The sequence below is a fragment of the Xenopus laevis genome, chromosome 4L, assembly GCF_017654675.1.
Source record: "Xenopus laevis strain J_2021 chromosome 4L, Xenopus_laevis_v10.1, whole genome shotgun sequence".
In the NCBI taxonomy this organism is placed as follows: domain Eukaryota; kingdom Metazoa; phylum Chordata; class Amphibia; order Anura; family Pipidae; genus Xenopus; species Xenopus laevis.
Window position 1 is genome coordinate 93,052,642 of NC_054377.1, and position 22,101 is coordinate 93,074,742.

At 36.8% G+C, this 22,101-nt stretch overlaps 1 protein-coding gene across 1 annotated transcript; it reads right to left on the reverse strand.

Moving 5' to 3' along the window:
* Positions 1-2,066: 2,066 nt before the first annotated feature.
* dhcr24.L (24-dehydrocholesterol reductase L homeolog) lies at positions 2,067-21,224 on the reverse strand. Its single transcript, NM_001092790.1, is given in 10 exon segments — positions 2,067-2,531; positions 4,689-4,867; positions 5,979-6,176; positions 9,823-9,966; positions 10,955-11,218; positions 11,305-11,423; positions 13,053-13,158; positions 14,346-14,501; positions 15,163-15,411; positions 21,148-21,224. Coding segments are annotated over 9 exon segments (1,551 nt in total). The 5' UTR covers positions 15,394-15,411; positions 21,148-21,224; the 3' UTR covers positions 2,067-2,377.
* Positions 21,225-22,101: the final 877 nt, after the last annotated feature.

The window sequence follows — 22,101 nt, forward strand, 5'->3', positions numbered from 1 at the left end:
GCAATATTACCTGAGATGGCTGCCTACACACCAAATATTACAACTAAAAAAAATACACTTGCTGGTTCAGGAATGAAATTTTATACTGTATAGTGAATTATTTGCAGTGTAAACAGTGTAATTTAGAAATAAAAATCATGACATAATCCCTTTAAGATATAATCATGAATGATATCTGATCCATTTATATTTCTATGTAAAAAAAATGAAAGCCATTTTTGGAAATCAATGTTTTAAAATTTGGGTGGAGTAGATAGTTCTTCCTTGGCTATCAAATTCCTTGTTTTCTGTATTTATACCCTTGGGCTGTTTTTCTGCCTTGTAATGAGAAGGCATACAAAATTCTATGATTTACCAAGCTAGATCTTTCAAAAACATTTGAGTGATCAAGTAATTCTTTGCATTTGTATGGGAAGCAGAAATTAATACAAATATTTTGCAGTGCAGCAGGTGAACAAAGATGCAGCTATCTGTAAGCTCTTGTTATTAGGGTTGCCAGCTTTTCCTATATTTTTTACCGGCTGGTGGGGGCAGGAACAAAAAGGGCGGAGTATGATGTCAAAAGGGGCGGGCATTGATGCGGAGATTTGAAGATGGAGGATAAAAGCTAAGTTTAAGATAAGTTTATAGGGGATTGGAGGCAGGCCTTTTTAAGGTAATACCCTTTTTAGGGGTATTACAAATTTACCGGCAGCTACATTGCCGGTAAATTTGTAATAAGGCCCGGCCTTGGCAGGTGTTTTGCTGGCTAGGCCAGCAAAATACTGGCCGGGTGGTAACCCTACTTGTTACAGGTGCTAGTACAGTCTACCTGCAGTGTGACACAATTGTTTAGCTTAGTGCAATCCAGATAATTGAATTCCTATCAAACAGCTCAGATCTGTTTCTGTTGCTGTAATCATATTTAAATAATTGTATTTAACTAATTAACTAAGGATTAGCAAAAAAATTTCTAGTACAGAACACTGCTACCTGTAATACTACACCTGGCATTTTCTCTGCAAGCAGACTGTAATTAGAACAAACCATGCATGCTTACCCTGAGGTGGCTTTCTTTCCTAATCCAGCTCTCTCCCTAAATCTTTTGTACAATATATTAGCTGTACTGATATCCCTGGCTATACAATGAATTATTATACCATATTAAGAGGCAGAGCATGCACTAGCCCCCATATGTAAAAAAGGCACTTCATTTTCCCAGGTAGAGTAATCCATAACAACCAAGAAGATGTTTGCTCTTAAAAGAAAACTTTACCCCCAAAAATGAATATTTAAGCAACATATTTTTTTTGCAATATCTTTTTATACAGACCTATATTGTTCAGGGGGGTATGTTTTTTTTTTATTACAGGTTGAATTCTCCTTCAAGTTAACTTTGAGTATGTTATAGAATGGCTAATTCTAAGCAACTTTTCAATTGGCCTTCATTTTTTCTTTATTATAGTTTTTGAATTGTTTGCCTTCTTCTTCTTCTGACTCGTTCCAGCTTTCAAATGCCTCTCCCATTCTACAAATTTATAGTTATAGCTACTTTGTATTACTCATATTTCTATTCAGGACCTCTCCTATACATATTCCAGTCTCTTATTCATATCAATGCATGGTTGCTAGAGTAATGTAGACCCTAGCAACTGGATTGCTGAAATGCTGCAAACCGGAGAGCTGCTGAATAAAAAGCAAAATAGCTCAAAAACCACAAATAATAAAAAATGAAGACCAATTGCAAAATGGCTCAGAATATTACTCTCTACCTCATACTCAAAGTACATTTGAATGTGAACAACCCCTTTAATGTGCATGACATAACTGGAGGATGTATTGATGTTATTGTCAAGGCTTACATTGGTTGTTAAAAGAATATACTGTACTTAGCTTCTGTAGGTAGTGAGCCGTAAGCAGGAGTGAAATATGTACTGTTAGTTGCTTCAAATTAGCAATACTAAAACAATGTTGAATGACTGGATTGAGTATATGATAGAATCCTTGGTAGCCACGTTAAAATCGACACATTTTTATACTTTTCCATTGGTCATATTAGGTTTCTATTTAAGCACAGTATCACAACATACAATTAAAGCCATTTAATGAAAAAGTACACAAACTTGCTTTCTCAGCACCAAAACACACACATATCTTGTGTCACACTGTGCTTCACACACAGCCTCAAATAAAATATCACATTCATGACTAAAATAGCAATAGCTTATAGGTTCCTGTGATCCATAGCTATTTGTATTGTCCAGAGTAGGAAAATGTCTCCAGTGTAGACTGCCACAATTGGTGGGAAATGTGTTTGCTGGAAAGAAGCCGTGTTCATATTTGGTTGTAATGCTCCCTATCAGAGTCAAGTTTCTGTTACAAGCAGTTTGCTTGTGTCTCAGTGACGTGCTGCTTTGCAGATTTTATCATACACTTCTGGAAATGCATTGCTGCAATTTAATTTTCCTCGTAGCTTTTGGTACAAAGTTCCATCAAACATATCCCAGAATTCCTCACGACTCATGTAACAGTCTGCATACAGCATCTGAAAACTAAGAAAATATGTCAGCTATGGTATGGTAATAACACAATAATAGTGTTACAGATTTTCTAAAGGTGACATTACTTATATTAAGTAACAAGGATTTCTAAATTCCCTTGTTGCTTAAAGCCATAATTATATTTTGCTTTTGTATTTTAGCTGCTGTTGTACAGGTATTTAGGTGATAGTTTTTAAGGTTATTGTGGAGTCAAAAATCGATATATTTTTTTTTTTTACTTTTTATAAAAAAAATTTGCATTTTTCGAGATTTATTATACCCGACCCTATAAATAGCTTGAATCTAAAACCTGTTGAGGTCATGTAGGAGTAAATGGCAGAGGTCCCTTGAATCATTTAATGATGGAGGGTTTAGCTAGAAAACTCGTTCAATTTGAGAGATTCAAGTTTTTCTTTTCCGCAGAAAACTCGATCATTTTGAGTTTTTGGGTTGGTAACCCCAAACTCGCTAAAACAAGTTTTGTCTTAAATTAGAAACCATTCGAGTGGTGAGTTTATTCGAGACTTAAAAAACTGTAAAATTCAACCTTTGATAAATAATCCCCTAAATAAACCCAATCGGACAGTTGTGCCAGAAATAAAGATTTAATTATATATTAGTTCATGTAGATCATGTACAATGTACTGTTTTGTTATTACAGAGAAAATTCAAAATGTAAAATATATTATACCTATTTGATTAAAATGGAGTCTATGGGAGAAGGCCTTCCCATAATTCAGAGCTTTCTGGAAAACTGGTTTCTGGATAATGGATCCCATCCCTGTACCATGCTCAGATGCAGGGGATATGTTACAAAATAGTGGTACAGGTATGGGATCTATTATCCTAAATAACTGTTATCTGGGGTGTTCCTGACAAGGGGCTTCTCCATAATGTGAATCACCATACATTAAGGGGGTTATTTACTAAGTTCCGAATACCCGAAATCCGAAAAATTTGATTTTTTTTTTTTTTATATATAAAATCATAAATTTTTCTGAATTTATTAAACCCCGAGGGCTAAAAAGCCAGAATATAAAAACACGGCATTTCAAACCTGTCGAGGTTGCATAAAAGTCAATGGGAACAGTCTGGGGTTTCGGGCAATTTCACGATGTTTTCGGAGCTTTTGAGTGAAAACTACGAAAAATTCTGAGGTTTCGGGGAAAATTCACAAAAAAATCGTGAAAATCTGAGCTTTTCCCAGAAGCAAATTTTCGGAAAATGTAATAATAAATAAGCGTTAAAAACCCGAGCAGGTTAGATCGGAGTTTGTAGCAGCCGATATTGAGATAAATTCGGACCTTGATAAATAACCCCCTAAGTCTCATAAAAATATTTTTTAAAAAGCCAATAGGAACGTTTTGCATTTATGTTAGCTCATTTATGATCAAGTACACAGTCCTGATGTGTGATGTGACCCTAGCCGTAAGCTATGGAAATTCTGGCTTAGTACAATCATGTTAGAAAATACATTTGTAGTTTAACACAAGGTACATTAAACCTCTGGGTATAAGAAGTGTAGCTTGTGGATGTAGGGTGGGGCAAAATCCCAATAGGCTTCAGGACAAATGTAAACATTGCACCAGCCTTTGTGGATTTTTCTCTGACCCCAAGTTAACATCACTCCTAAGACAGCACTGTTTAAAGGAGAACTAAACCCTAAAAATTAATATGGCTAAAAATGGCATTTTATATAATGACCTTATTGCATCAGCCTTCTCAATAGCAGCAATGATCCAGGACTTCAAACTTGTCACAAGGAGTCACCATCTTGGAAAATGTCTGCAACACTCACATGCTCAGTGAGCTCTGAGCAGCTGTTGTGACATTTATACTCTATGTGTACTGTATATTGTGAGTGGGTCCCTCAGCTCAGTAACTGAGCATGTGCAGTGATTTAGCAGAAAAGAAGATGGGGAGCTACTGGGGCATCTTTGGAGACACAGATCTTTACTGCTAAAGGGTTGTGGTTGGCTTCAGCTACTACAGAAGCCTAAAACATAATGTACAACATTTCTAGCCTACATCTTTAGTTAAGCTTTAGTTCTCCTTCAAAAATGAGTCACAGACTAGGGAAGGCAGGAATTGTTTTTTCAAATGTTTAGGGTTGTTTTATAAAGGCATAGTGATAAGTTCTTCTCCTTAAAAACATAAAAGTGCTCTTACCCATGGACATCTCTGACAAACTTTTCTAAACGTCGCATAGAACCTTTGGCATCAAAGTGTTTTGTTTTTGGCTCCCCATATGCTCCAATATCTACATAGAGCTCAGCTTCATTTCCTTTTGGATGTACCATACCTGGGTGGCTAGGTAATATGAAGGGGCAAATCCACAATGGATACACCTGTATGCAATAAAAACACAATCAAATCAGATTGGCAAATAAAGCCAAAAAAGTCTCCTCTCCCTCAGAGTACATTCAGAATCTATAACTCAAGGTGCGTTTCATATGACCTCCAGTCTACAAGTCTAACTTGCCTCCAAATACAGACACTACAAACAGCAGCATTGGATTTTGGCATAAAACTACCTAAAAAACTACCTTTATAAATGAATAAACCATTTCTTCATCTCATTACACACCCCTAGTTCTTTATACAACCGTCTGTCCTTCATTTTTAACTTGGCAGACTGGTAGCTTTGAGGGTCTACTTGGTTTCTCTGCCTAAAGGCAATGCTATGCTAGGTCTGTCCTCAATCTGTATATAATTACCTTTTGTTTTTTTATTTGACAAGTTATTTTATTTCTTGTATATTCTGTGTTTAGAACTTATTTTTCTGCCATCTACATGTTTTTATATTAATATTTATATACATTTGTCTTTTGCAAGCTTATTTTCTTTTATACCTCTGGATTCCCTTATCATCCACTTAATTATTTAACCAGGACTGGCAATGTGTGGGTTCTGGCAAATGCCAGAGGGGCTGCTATAAGATGCCAAAAACACTATTTATTGGGCTGGTGGGGGGCTGCTTGGGCCCCTGTGTACCTGATATGCCCGGGCCTATTTTGATTCTTAGTCCAGACCTGTTGTAGTGTGTGATATTTTTCTGCTGCTTCCTAACCACATTTATTTCTTCAAGTAAAATTATTCTGATTTTAATACAGTAAAACCTTACATACCCTGATTTTCCTTTATCTTACACCATTTTATCGTGGTTCCATCAATATATAATGCATTTCCCTTATTTTACATTCTCCCAAATTTTACACACTTTTTTCAGCTCCCCTGAAAAAAGTAAAATAGGTGTTCAACTGTAATTCTCCCATTGGGATTCCCCTTCCTCCTGAACAAGGAGATTCCACTAGTTACAACAATTAACTAAAACTTGCAAACACAATAATGAAAGTACACACATTAACTACACACAATAAAATATAAAGTTTTGTTACACTGCAGGAAACATGAATACAAAATGGACTTATCTCAGTAAGTAAGAAAAAATAAACCTACACTGATCTCTTTGTGGAAAGCTGTAATGGCTTTCTGCAGGCAATTCATTGGAACAAGCATGTCCTGGACCACGTGATGCTGTTCATACAGTTTCCTGATTGTCTCTCCTTGTGTCAGTTTTAGCAGGGAGATTTTCGGAGGCACCATCCAACCAAAGCAGTATCGAAACACTGGGTGGTTGCCAAATGGAATAATGTCCTTTTTTTTAAAAAGAAAAAAAAAAAAGAAAACTCAATTATAAGTAAGCAAACATGCATAATAATAACTCATGCAAAACATTTTTAACACTGAAAAAAATCTTGTTTACACAGGTCATCTAATTAGTGTTTTTTTTTTCTACCTAGATATTAATGTTTTACCAAACATTGTTAGCTGTATTGAACAGGGCCCTCTTCATCTCTTCTATTAGCTATCCGTTGTATTTTTGTATCTTAACTATTTGATCGATGTATACACCCTTCTGTTATACAATGCTGCAGAATATGTTGCCACTTTATAAATATGTTTTCATTATTATTATGTCTCCAGTCTAGATTTTAAGATGGTCTATTTACCCTTGTAATCAGAAAACAGACTGATAATGAGGAGAGAATGATATACTTATACAGGTATGGGACCTGTTATCCAGAATGCTTGGGACCTCATTTTCCAGATAATGGATCTTTCTGTAATTTGGAACTTCATACCTTAAATCTCATCTAAAAATCATGTAAACATTAAATGAACCCAATAGGCTTGTTTAGCCTCCAATAAGGATTAATTATACTTTAGGTGGGATTAAAGTGGACCTGTCACCCAGACACAAAAATCTGTATAATAAAAGTCCTTTTCAAATTAAACATGAAATCCAATATAATTTTTTTTATTAAAGCATTCATAGCTGTTGTAAACTCATTTAAAAATCTCAGCTGTCAATCAAATATTGTCTGCCCCGCCTCTATGCTTAGGCATAGAGGCGGGGCAGACAATTGCTTTCACTTTCCATTCAGCACTTCCTAGATATCACTGCTCTCCCCACATTCCCCCGTTCTCTTCACCGTTTAATTGTGTAGCCAGTGCATGGGGATGGACTTCAGGTCCCCCATTCTGGTGCACAAACAAGATTTTTAGATGATGCAAGGCTTGTCTTAATAACAGTGTGCACAAAATGGCTCCTGCCTGCTTGCTATAATTATGAGTTTCCACTCTGAAGGAAACAAAATTTAAATAATTTATATAGTGTAATTAAAGTTCATTTTGCTTGACTAATGTGATAAAATAGGATTTTGAATTTTTTTGGGTGACGGGTCCACTTTAAGAACAAGGTACTGTTTTATTATTACAGAGAAAAAGGAAATCATTGTAAATAATTGTATTATTTGGATAAAATGTTGTCTATGGGAGATAGCCTTGCCATAATTTGGAGCTTTCTGGATAAGGGGTTTCCGGATTACAGATCCCATACCTGTATTCTAAGAAATCTGTTCAGACTCCATCTTCCATTTTGTTTTTCCTCCTCACTTAAATCATTCTGGAACAAGGCTATTTGGGTATCTACATGGATGTCCAAGTTGTAAAATCTGGGCCCATCAGTTGGACAATTCTTAGTTCAATTGACATATAACTGTCTTTACATACATGTAACAAGGAAATTGTAGCCTCATATGTTTCATTTTTTTTTTTAACTTGCTGAGGTTACTAGTCCTAATTAGAGAGTTGGGAAAAGGTAGACTAAGGGACAGGTTTATCAAAATGTGACTTTAGATTTTCATAAATAAAAACTTGCCCACTTTCTATTCATTCCTATGGGATTTTTGGGAGCATATGTATGTTGAGTTCTAACTTTCACCCATTGATAAATATGCTTCTAATAATCCCATTGGAATGAATAAAACGTGGATGAGCATTTATTTATTGAAATCTAAACTCTCCTTTTGATAAATCTGCTCTTAAGATTGCACATATGTTGTAAATCAAAAACTATAAAAAAATGTAAGACCAATTGAAAAGTTGCTAAGAAGAAAAGAACATTCTATAACATACTAAAAATTAATTTAAAATGAAATGTCCCTTTAATTATAACTCCTGATGATTCAAGAATGGATACTGAAAAATAACTAAAAATAAGAACATAAGAAACCAGCAAGACATTATACGGAGTAGGTGGCCTATGAATGGAAGGTAGTATAACATCGGGACTGATATATCCCAGATTCATATTTAACCCCACTAACGCCCATCTGTCTCAAATCTAGAATTTTTCTTTTTTCTAGTAATGTATTCTTACCACTTATTACTGTTTTGAGTCCTTTAATAGAGGATACATTACACCGGCAGAAAAAACATGCTTTTTGATCAATCTCCATAATGATAGATAGACACAGTACTAATAGGAGCAGTGCTATAAATTTCAATAATATAATCAGAGTAAAATAAACCGATACTATGTACCATATATTAAATCTAGATGAAAGTGTTAAAGGACATGTAAACCCCCACACATAAATTTAATCCGTGAACAGCCTCTTTGAAATCTCTTAATAACTGCCACTCTGGTCGTTCAAAGGTTAAAAGTAAAGCTGCAGCATCTCCTTAATCCCTTAGAAGTCTTTCTCCTCCTGTAACCCACTCTGCCCCCTCCCTTGGAAAATTGCTTTGGCTGTTGGCTCATGAGCATGCTCAGTTCTTCTCAACTAAGATTAATAAACAAACCCTCCAGTTTAGCAGCCAATGAAGAGATGGCATGGTTGGTTCCCATAGAAACTCTGCTCTAGCTGTCTGCTCCTATTTTTAAATACTAACCCCTCACCTGAGCTCAGAGTAACCATTACAGTGCTCAATCCAAGCAGGACTTGTCATCATAGTAAAGTCTGCCAGTTTAAGCCTGCATTTTTCAATTGCATGAAATTTACATCACATATGTGCTGTTTGCAGATATAAATGCACTGATGATGTGTCTGAGGGAAAATGACCCCCCGGGTGAAAGCTGCCATTTGTTTTAGAGAAATGTAATAACACTGGCAAATGGAGGGGGTATAAGCAGTACAAATAATGCCATTTAGGTGGGGGAGATGTGCCCAAATTATATACGTGGTAGGAAAATGTAGACTTTACATGTCCTTTAATACGATAAAAAATGTCCTTTAATACGATAAAAATTAACACATAGGGGCTCATTTATAAACACTGGGCAAATTTGCATCTGGGCAGTTAACCATAGCAACCAATCAGTGACTGGCTTTTTACAGGCAGCTGCAGGTTGAACAAAGAAAGAAAACATTTGATTGGTTGCCATAGGTTACTGCCCAGGTGCAAATTTGCCCAGTGTTTATAAATGAGCCTCTTGTGACTTTACACTTGCATTGAGGCCCTGGCCTTGTGGGACCTTGAAAGTAAAACGGCTAACATCTTAGCCATATATTAATGCAAATATATTTATTTTATAGTGAGGATTTTTTTTTTATCTATGTGCCATATAGGGATTTACATATTAAGTTTGAGAAGCTACACCAGGAAAGACATACCACAGCTAAATAATGTTGCAAAAGTGGAAAAGGATATTTCTATCTAGGTTTGAGAAGCCTCGGTCACTGCCTTATTTCCTTTGCAATGGCCACTGATACCATACCTAGCTACTATGCTGATGCAACTACAGATTTCAAACAACTTGCAAATATGGACGAGCATTTAAAGACCTAATTCATCTGGTACCTGGCCACCTGTAAATACATTTGTGCTCGGGGCTATGAAAATATACATTTGTATATTAGACACATCTGGCAACATTGTAATATTTAGCCTCCAACTGTAGCCTTGGCAACAATTTGCAATGATTTATACATTTATAAATATAATTCATGTGTACCTGCAGTTCCCAAAAGATGCTTTTGGTGTGTCGGTGATAGTAATGCCGTAAAGGAATGTACTCGGTTCCATCTCGATTATTTTTTAAGTAGGATTCAACGTGGCGGAAAAACCAGGGCTTCCAATATTGTCCAATTTGGTTCACCTATTAATATTACAAATAAATTGTTTACATGTATCCATTAAAGGACAACTGAAGCCTAACTAAAGAAGTAGGTTAAAAATGTTGTACATTATATTTTGTGCTTCTGTACCAGCCCAAGGCAACCACAGCCCTTTAGCAGTAACACATTTACTTTACATCGCTACAAAATATGTTGGCGCTATATAAATACATATTAATACACATTATTAATAATAATAAAGATCTGTGTCTTCAAGGATGCCCCATTAGCTCCCCATCTTCTTTTCTGCTGATTCACTGCACATGCTCTGTGCTGCTGTCACTTACTGAGCTTAGGGACCCACTCACAATGATTAGTAATTAATACAGATAATTACTACATGGCAGCACAGAAATCAGTGCAACAAGCATCAGAATTTAATAATAATAAGCCTTGTAACATCAGCTTATATTACAGGCCAACCTGATTTTCTGCTTGATAATTTATGACGACCCCTAAGCTTAGCTTCTCAACAGCTGCTCAGAGCCCACTGAGCATGCGAGTGTCACAGACATTTTCCAAGATGGTGACCCTTTGTGACAGGTTTGAAGTCCTGGATTATTGCTGCCATTGAGAAGTTGAAACTGTAGGCTGGTGCAATAAGTTCAGTATATAAAATATGGCATGTTTAGCCATATTCATTTTAAGGGTTTAGTTCTCCTTTAAAGGCAATGGCACACCAAGATAAATCTCTGCTTCTGCAGGCGACTAATCTCTTGTGAAAGCTTTGCCACCGGCAATAATGTGAATAGGTTGCTTAGAATTAGCGATTCTGCAACATGCTAAAAGTTAACCACCTCTTTAACTTATTTGCCTACTTCTATTCCTCACTCTGTGTGCCAGACTACAGAAGACAACACATTTTACCCACAAAATCTAAAGTGTACCCATACAACAAGATACACATGGGTGTATATTCGCAATAAATACATAAAGCAGGCATGCACAGCTTCTAGCAGAGGTTCTTACCTGACCTGCCTGTGCGTCATCAGTAAGGACACCAGTCATTATTACAGCTTCATCCTCAGAATAAACTAATCCTTCCACAAAGTAGTTCTCCTTATTCTTGGACTCTCTGGAAAATTTTTCACATATCTTTTCCAAACCTTTCACTGGTGTGTAGTGCAGTTTGACATATTTCTTAGCAGGAACAATCTTAATTTCTGCAGCAACTAAAAATCCAAGCGTGCCACAGGACCAGGGGACAGCATAAAAAAGATCTGAATTTTCTGTCTGAAAAAAAATACACAGGAACAATCAAGAATCATAGGAATAAATGTGTTCAATAAATGTGTAATAGAGAAAAAGATTTTTCTTACTGGAGTACATCTCACAAGGCTTCCATCAGCCAGGACAAGTTCATATGCTAAACAAATATGCTGAAAGAGGCCGAAGTTATGGGATGAAGATTCAATACCTGTTCCCATAATCAAGCCACCTGCAAAAAAAAAAAAAGATATTTTTACAGGTAAAACACAATAATGGTGCAGACATAGGGCACATATAGCATAGGTTCAAAACAATGGATGGAATGTTGGCTTATAAATTATCTTCACTATACAAGCTGAGCCTTTTACTTCTAATCCTGTTACATCCTTAGTTTGTATTTTTCCTCGAATTACTGTTTAATAAAATTGCCAGCTATAGTAGTTATAGTAGTGTTCAGCAAGGGTAAGAGCAGAGACACACGCTACTATTTCTGGAGATTAGTCACCCAGCGACAAATCGCTTTTTCTTCGGGCACTAGATTCACTGATCCATCTAGTCATGTGAATAAATAAAGGTATAGAGTTCACATAGAGGCATATTTATCAAAGAGTGAAGTTAGAGATCGCCACAGTCCTCTAGATTGAAATTCTGCCACTCTCCATTCATTTCTATGGGATTTTGAAAGGCGTATTTAGCAAAGGATGAACCTTCCCTTTCACCCATTGATAAATACTCTTGTGGTAGAATTTCAATCTAGAGGACTGTGGCGATCTCTGACTTCACTCTTTGATAAATATGCCCCATAGACTACTGAATTGTTACATGAATAGGCTATGGGGGGGAAATGAAAAAAGGCAAATCTCCAGAGAACAGTGAAGTCCTGTTTAAGACAGAAACTGCTGGCAGTTAGCAATAGTGAAAATAATATCACTGGAATAATCATAATACACACACATTATACATTATATGATATTGACATATATATGAAATGACAAAACGCTGATGTCAAATTGCATGCGACGGAAAAAAGGTAAGTGAATGCATTGTCGGATGAAGTCGCAGCATTGATGCATCTGCATCCCATAGTCGTGTCGCGTCGGATCAACGCTGCGACTTCATCCGACATTTCTATCTATTACCTTATTTCCGTCGCATGCGATTTGACGCCAACGTTTTGCCGCAGAGCGTCAAATCGCACCAAAAACGTCTGTGTAGTCCTATCCTTAAAATCACTAGAGTTTAGGTCACACAATTAAGGAAACTGCATGTAGATTTCCCCCCTATGCTAATTTGCAAATGCAAAATAAGGTTCCGTTCAGGATTCACCATATTCTTCATGAAAGATTCAATCTACTGCAAATCACAAAAAATTTGCATCTCCAATTAAAATGTTCAGTAAAACATACAAACAATTAGACATCTGCGCATTTCTATACATTTAAGTGTGCAATTCCCAGTTGTGGACAAGAAAACCAAAATTTGCCAATTTTGAAGGAATTTGTGCAGTAACTGCCATTGTAGTTCAAGTTTAAACAATTTTTAAAACTACCTCTGCAATGCAACTGCTATCAAAACCATTACTTACCCTAACCTGAAATATACAAAATAATGTAATAAAAGGCTCAAAGTTTGTCTTTGTCTAGTAACCCATAGCAACTAGCTGTTTGTTTCTAAACAACTGAACATTAATGTATCCTTGACCTATATAAAAGCCTTTAGGCTTAATATTTCTAATGTTCTTAAATTAAAATCAAGGGTTATATTCTCCCTCATATAAAAGATTATTTGTATTTAGGAATCAACTCTTTTCACTGTAAAGTAAAAGCATAAATATTATGAGTGAATTCATCGCTCTTACCAACTGTCAAGTCATCGAGTTCTGGCACAACTGGAAGAGTCCAGCCAATTGAATTAAGTAATGCGGTCACCTGACCCATGTTAACCAGTGGTTCCACGCGGACAACCTAGTAAAATTAGAGCAAATTGAAACACTGAATAAAGTATAAAAAAAGCAATAAATTATGTTTTCAGGACAGTTAATGTAAACAAATGTAATATTTGCATCTAATACCTAAAAAATAGAAAGCCGTTAATATTCCAAAAACCTTTTAGCTAAAAAAGAAGTAAATATTTTTATTGGGACCATTATGTGCCTATAGGGCAGCCCATAAATGGCTGCAGGGGGTTTAAAGGAACAGTAACACCAAAAAATGAAAGTGTTTCAAAGGAATGAGAATATAATGTACTGTTGCTCTGCACTGGTAAAACTGGTGTGTTTACTTCAGAACGACTACTACAGTTTATATAAACAAGCTGCTGTGTAGCCATGGGGGCTGCCATTGAAAGCTGAAAAAGGCACAGGATATGCAGCAGATAACAGATAAGCTCTATATTATACAATGGGATCCTTCAGAATGTATCGGTTATATACTATGTATCCTGTGCTTGAATGGTTGCCATCATGGCTACACAGCAGCTTCTTTACATATAGTTGTGCTTCTGAAGCAAATAGAAAAATGTGACCAGTGCAGGGTAACAATACATTATTGTCATTCTTTTAAAACACTTTCTTTTTTTAGTGTTACTGTTCCTTTAAGCTCAAGAAATCAAATTATACTGTTTGCCAATGATAGATATATATCTTTCAGGATTCAAAAAAAATCTGCTGTACCATCTCACACACATGCAAATAAATTGGCTACAATGGTATTACAAATAAAGAGATTTTAATTTACTTAAATAAAATAAAATTAGTTAGCCCCTTTAGGGTGCATGTGGCCTAACAGAGACCGCACGACGCGACTGCCGTCCCCCCACTAGACCACCAGGTATGTTCTTCACACTATTTATGAAAAATATTGAATATACTGTATGAGAAAACATTCAATTATATTTTACTATTCAAAACTTGAATTTAAAAAAAGGTTAAAAAAGGTTAAGAGTTTGAAAATACATTATATATATAATATATATATATATATATATATATATATATATAGTCTCATCCACATCGAGACTGATTGAAATTTTACACCAGTGCGGCTGAAAGTGGCTAAACTATATAAAAGTATTTATTTATATATAATATAAAAATTATATAAGTATACATAGAAGACAAATAAGTAATTTGGGGTAAATAGATAGTGTGTACCTGCCTCTTGGTGTCCACCTCAAGGATATCCATTAGGTTGATCATTATATTTTTATGAGTATTCTTGTATTTTCCAACCCGGAGTGACACTGTTAGCCATCCTGGCCTCCCTGTGCACATGAATTTCTTACCTCCTTCTGCTTTCCACTGACGCACCTGAGAAACAGACATGGAGGATTGCAGATTTTTTAAATCTTTTTTAAAAGAGAAATAAACCAATATGTACCACATTAGGAGCAGCAGGAGTGTTAGTCGTCACATAGTTAGTTGATGCATGCCAATGGGGGTTTCACATAGAGCTGAAGAGCAACCACTAATCCATAACCAAAAAAACAGTCTTAGATAGGAGAAGGGGCTTAGCTCTTAACCTGTCTTTATAGTACTTCATTACAAGGTGCTACCAAAGCTACCGTACAATACAAGCCACAGTGCAGACATGCACCCATATATTGTACACAGTGATACAGCAGTGTCTGCATCATCATGGAATAAAAGCAAGTCTAACCTTCCAACTAAACCCATTATGTTCACCCAGAAAATATGACAAAACCTGAGCTTGCAGAACAGGGATAACTTGCTGGTAACCCCTAAAGAAATGTAATTTGAAGCTGAGTCTTATACAACCCCCATAAATAAATGACATGTAAAAAGAAAGGCCTTTAGATGATGCATTATTAGATTACAACCCAGTTTATATTACTGGTTAATAGACAATTATTATCCACCTTAGCAATATTTGTCTTAGTTGTCAATCAGATATAATCAATGCCTACAATGCCCAAAATTGTCAGTAGTAGTAAATATATCTTATATTTACCTGGTCTTGAATCTCTTTTACCCGGCGGTCATGTAGTTTAGGAGCACTGCACATTTTAAACACCAGCCAGGCCCGTGCATAATAGTAAATGTCAAAGACAACGGAGAGAGGAAGCAAAAAAAGGCAGACGAATATCCATCTGTGGTGGACAATGACATACTCAAAGCCTTTTGCTTTAATCCATAGCAATAAGAAGATCAGCAAACCGGCCACATACAGAAGCAGGTCCATTGCAATGTTGGTGGACCCCTGCAATATAATGATAGGGTTAAACTGCATTTCCAAAGCATTGCAATATAGTACAGGGCATGATGACATTAAAGGATATGTAAACCCTCAAAACAAATTAATGTATAATTGCTCAGTGCTCTTGTAAAATCACATTACTTTTCCTACTTTTATTAAGATAGAAGCAGCTTTTAAACTGCTAATATACTAAAATACACAAAACAGTCTCATTCGCTGGTGTGTTCTGCCGACAGGCCTGACACATTGACAACAGTGTCTGAATAATCTCAAGACAGTTAAGATGCAAAGAGGCATTTGTTTCTGTCTCTCTTTCAAATCTTTTTATTGGTTGCAAAAACAGCATATACTTTTCTCATAACAAAGTTTTTTTTATGCATTCGTAGATATAGAAAATGTGTATCCTCCTACGCAGAGGGGATCATAAGCATAACATACAAATGTCTTGAGAGTGAAGGAAGAGCAACGGCTCCGGACACTCCACATAGCGACATATCAGAAAACATCATGTAGTATAAGTAAAGAGTATATGTTGAATAAAAAAACAAAATAAAAAGAGAACTAAACAATATACCGAAGCAACCGTGTCCGTATTCATTAAATTGTCAACAATTAGCTCTTAGTTCAGGTTTGAAACTGCCTTAAGTTCCATCATATAGGTTTCAATTTAGTATAAATCACTTGATAAACCAGGTACAGAGTGGTACAGAGACATTGGAAGATGGAAAAAACCTGCACTAGACAAAGTTTAGCGTATACTGGCATAGTGCATCCAGGGAGTCCAGATCTTAGTAAAGGTGGAATAGGTATCAGTAGATATACTCAATAATCTTTCATTTACCATTATCCAATTCATTTTTAAGCGAAACATAACTATAGGAATAGAAGTTTTTTTCCATGAGGCAGCAATAGTTTGTTTCGCTGCTACAAAAACAAACTGTATCAACTTGCGATGATATTTATCCGAAAGTGGAATATTGGTATTGAGTAAGACCATCTTAGGATCTTTTCGAAGCCTAACTCCCAGTATTGAATCTATCAATGTGAATATCCTGGACCAAAATCTGAACGCCTGTCTGCACTGCCACCAAACATGTAACATAGTGCCGTCCATTCCACAATTTCGGAAACAGAGGGGACTGACAGCGGGATAATATTTATGCAGTTTGGTAGGAACCAAGTACCATCTAGAGATCACCTTGTATAGAGTTTCCTGCGCCAATGTATTTATGGAGGATTTGGCTGTATTCACCCACGTTTGTTGCCAGGAGGCATCGTCTATTATATTACCCAGATCCCGTCCCCACTGAGTAGTATATTGTGGAGGGGAAGTAATTGCTGAATTTAAAATGTCCTTATATAACATAGATATTATACCCCCACTACAAGGGAACTTAACATACATTTGTTCCCAAGCGGAAGAGGATAGGATATCAGCACATCCTTTAGTCACTTCAGTCAGAAAATGCTGGATCTGAACATAGCGAAAGCTTTCCGCTCGTGGAGGATTATACTGGTCGACTATAGTGGACCATTTCCTGAGGCCTTGCAAGCCAAAAAACTGAGTGACATATAGCATGTTGTGAGAGTGCCACCAATGAAAATCAGTACCTTGTAGACCTGGTCGAAAAACAGGGTTGCCAAGAACAGGCATAGCCGGACAATGGGGTGATTTTAATGGAGTTCTTAATATTACTTGGTCCCATACAGCCAGCGCCATTTTCAAAATTGGGGTGGAAGCGACGGGCCGTTTACATTTGGAAATCCAAGGTAACACTGCAGGGTTAATCGGCTTGAGTTGTGCGGTTTCTATTTGAGCCCATAATGGGAGGATAGGTCTATAAAAATGAATTAACGGCGCAATTTGCGCCGCTTGATAATAGAAAAAAATGTTAGGGACACTCAGGCCACCCCTATTCCTGGGTAAAAAAGAGGTATTTCGGGCCAAACGTGATTTTTTCCCGGCCCAAATAAAATTCGCAAATTTTTGTTGTATTTTGTATAATTGTGATTTTGCAATTTCAATAGGCAGAACTCGGAAAAAATATAATAGTTTAGGTAAAAGAACCATCTTAATTGCATTTATCCTTCCGAACCATGAGATATGTAGTTTAGACCAGGCCGCAAGAGACTTAGTAATATCCATCCAAAGTGGAGGATAATTAGCTTGATATAAACCTTCGAGATTTGAAGTAATTTGCACCCCTACATAACTTAACTGTTTGACTTTCCACTGCAGATCAAAATTAAGCTTAAGTAATTTTTCTTGGGAGGGAGAAATATTCAAAGGAAGGGCTTCAGACTTAGTCGAATTAATCACCAGTCCAGATACCCGCCCAAAGTGATGGAGAACATTAAACAAATGCGGGAGAGATGTCAGCGGTTTCGTTAGGGTCAGCAATAAGTCATCAGCAAAAAGCATTTGTTTGTGAGTGTGATGGGCTATTGTCGTACCAGTAATCTTTGAGTCCTGCCTAATCAGTATTGCTAGAGGTTCAATTGCCAGAATAAATAAAAGTGGGGAGAGGGGACATCCCTGTCTCGTCCCTCTGTGGAGGGTAATCTTATCAGAGGCAAAAGGACCCCATTTAAGAAAGGCTTGTGGAGTGTTATATAGTGCCTGAATTGATGAAAGAAACTTATCCCCAAAGTTCCATTTGCGCAAAATATAATATAAATATTCCCAAGAGACGGAATCAAAGGCCTTTTGAATATCCAGCGCTAATAGTACTGCTGGGGTGTGGGAGGAGTTAAGGGTGTATAGCAATTGTAATAAACGTCGAACGTTATCCCCACCATCTCTATTAGGGACAAATCCCACTTGATCAGGATGGATTAAGGTAGCTAAGAAGGAGTTCAGGCGTGTAGCTAGTATTTTCCCAAAAATTTTTATATCATTGTTTAATATGGAAATGGGACGGTAGTTACCACAATCTAATGAGTCTTTATTAGGTTTGGGGAGCAAAGCAATCTGCGCCAATATTGAATCAGAGTGCAGTTTACCTCCGTCCATTAATTTATTAAATAAATTAGTAAAATGCGGAGCCAAGATTGGGGCAAATTTTTTATAATACATAATTGAAAAGCCATCGGGTCCCGGAGTTTTAGAACTAGGGAGTAATTTAATTGCCAGTAAAGTTTCTTCCACAGTAACATTATTGTCCATTAAGAGACGCTGGTCAGGAGTCAAAGTAGGCAAGTTTACAGCCGAAAACAAACTATCTGCATGTGGCACAGTAAAAGTGGATGGATCCTGATAGATTTTGGAGTAGAAAGCAACAAATTCTCGTAAAATTGTTTTCGGGTTGCCAGTAATTGAACCAGATTTGGTTCGAATTTTATATAGTGGAGAATGTGGGGTCATTACTGAGTGTAAGGTGCGTGCTAGGGGAGTATCTGGTTTATTCCCTTTGCGATAACGCCTATTAAGTTGCCATTGACGTACATTGTCAATATCCTGCGAATAGAGCAAGTCCAATTCCCTTTTAACATCCAAGATACTTGTTTGCAACTTAGGAGAGACTATAATTTTATTTTGTTTCTCCAAGATCAATAATTTATTTTCCAATTCCTGGATTTTAGCTTGTTTTGTTTTTTTGCGAGCTGCAGCCATACTTATAAAGTCACCCCGCAATACAGATTTATGGGCCTCCCACAGTGTAATTGGAGATGACACCGTACCCTGATTCAATGCAAAATATTGCTGAATGTTACCTTCAATTTGGGATCGCAACTGAGGCGTAGCGAGTAAAGCATTGTTCAATCGCCATCGAAATTCTGTAGGTTTGCTTATCAGTGATGATAAATCCACTAGTACTACAGAATGATCCGACCAAGCGAGTGGCACAATTTTAGCAGAAGTAATATTCGGCAATAACGTCTGCGCCACAAAGATATGATCTATACGGGAATAAGTTTTGTGTGGATTAGAGAAATAAGTATAATCTTTAGTTGTAGGCCAACGCTCTCGCCATGCGTCTATCACCAATAACATGCGGAGTATAGTTCGTATCTTTGTAGCACAAACAGTGTCCGCCATTGAATGTGAAGGATCCTTAAATGTTTTATCCAATTTGGCCTGCAAGCAAATGTTAGAGTCTCCACCCATTATCAAGTGACCCTTACAAAATGATGTAAGTATTCCTGGCATTTGTTTCTGTCTCAATAGTAACATTATTCCATAACAGCACAAAAGCTACATATACCCTATAAAATAGATATTCTTATAATACACAAGAGCCATGAATATCCTGTAAATTATATAGGGAATAAAGTAACCCCTCTTATAAAATATAAGCATATTATAAGTAACCGAGGAGTTTTATGCCCATATAAAAACACGAGGCCGAAGGCCGAGTGTTTTTATATAGGTCATGGAACTCAGAGGTAACTTCTAATATCCTCATATTTTGCAACTGGGAGTACTTTATTATAATACACACATTTCAGTGAGTCATGTGACAGAAATGACATCAGAACTCACCGTTTAGAACTGATGACATCAGAACTCACCGTTTATAAGAATATAATTTACAAGATATTCATGGCTTTTGTGTATTATATAGTGAATAAAGTACCCCCTCTTGTAAAATATAAAGATATTATAAGTTACCGAGGAGTTTCATGACCATATACAGGTCATGGAACTCCGAGGTAACTTCTAATATCCTCATATTTTACAACTGGGGGTACTTTATTTATTATAATACACAAATTTCAGTGAGTCATGTGACAGAAATGACATCAGAACTCACCGTTTATAACTGATGACATCAGAACTCACCGTTTATAAGGATATAATTTACAGGATATTCATGGCTTTTGTGTATTATAAGTATATAATACACAAAAGCCATGAATATCCTGTAAATTATATCCTTATAAACGGTGAGTAGTGATGACATTTCTGTCACAAGACTCACTGAAACTTGTGTATTATAATAAATAAAGTACACCCTGTTGCAAAATATCAGGATAATAGAAGTTACCTCGGAGTTCCATGACCTGTATAAAAACACTCGGCCTTCAGCCTCGTGTTTCTATATGGTCATGAAACGCCTCGGTAACTTATAATATCCTTATAATTTACAAGAGGGGGAACTTTATTCACTATATAAACAGTGCTTAGTTATAAATGGAGCTTAGTGATGTCATGTATGTCACATGACTCTCTGAAACTTGTGTATTATAATAAATGTTGCAAAATATAAGAATATTAGATGTCCCCTATGAGTTTCATGAACTCCATAATATCCTTATAGTTTACAAGAGGGGGCACTTTATTCACTATATAAGCTATGCTCAGTGATCACCAGTTTTAAACATTGCTCAGTGATTGTCACATTTTCCATTGAAGTTTGTGTTTATTATAAGTAATATTGTACCACTCCTATTAAATATGAGGGAATTACAAGTCACCTCTGAGTCCCGTGATGTAGCACTTGCCCTGTGTCCCTTTATACAGTCATGGAGATTGTCAGTGAATCCTAACATCCCTATATTGTGCAAGGGGCACAGTGCTGCCTATACAATCACCATGCAATGTATACATTATATGCCAGGGATGAGGACACTCATTATTACATGTGCAGCTTCTGTCACATTGGAATGGTTGCTGCAAAGCACAACAGGATTTCTTACAAATAGCTTGTACACACATGTACCAAATGGTATTCCTACGATATGAAATCGAATATTTTTCTGAAATGGCAATTACAATATGTAGTACGTCACACTCACACAATGAGAAATGCTTGTCTCCTGTCAGTTCCGCTCCAGTGGTCTCTCCGGCTTCCTTACCAGTGTAGCGACCACACTACCCGGCTTCTGTCAGTTGAGCTATCGCCCATAAGCCGAGTAGAAACAACAAACCCCCGCCCACCTCGATTTAAGCCCGCCCCCTGTGTATTATTGGGTAGGAACAAGGACAGTGGCTCTGACCTCAGGTGGTGAGTTAAGTGCAGGGAGCCAATCACAATCAGAGCTTTGTATCGGAACAGAGTGGAAAGCGGGGGTCTAGACAGACTGACCAATCAGCTGCTTGGAGGTGGTGCTGGAAAATGTTTTTTCCTCCTTGGTTGAACTTCTCGATCTTAATGCATATGGGCGTTAGAGTAGGGGGTTATATTTGCACATACTATATGGAACCTAGAGCGTGGCTGTACAGTTATAACATGAATGAACGTGGGGACCCCTTAGGTTTGCTCTTGACAATGGAGTAAGGTGTGCGCATGCGCCTTAGTTAATTGGTAAACGGCGGGGCCCGGGGGATGCTCTAAAATGTGTGTAGTACAGCTAATTCTTGTCAGAGATTTCACCTCAGTGGCACCCACATACCTCCCAACATTTTGGAAGTAAAAAAGAGGGACAAAAATGTTTTTCACACGTAGAACAGCAAAATGTTTTGACCACGCCCCGTTCATTTTACAAAATTTGGCAGGTTATGAAAGTTTGAAAATACTTCTCCTTATCTAAACCGTTTTTTTGTGTCTCAAAATTGTTACAAAGTATCTTATTTGCACCTGTTAGCTGTTCTGTGCTCTCTGCTAAAAGCCAATTAAGTGAGAAACGTTATTTCTTTTTCTGGCTGTTCAGTGCAGAGAAAATAGGGACTTTCCAGTACAAATGAGGGACTGCAGGTTGAGCTGTAAAAAGAGGGACTGTCCCTCTGAAAAAGGGACAGTTGGGAGGTAT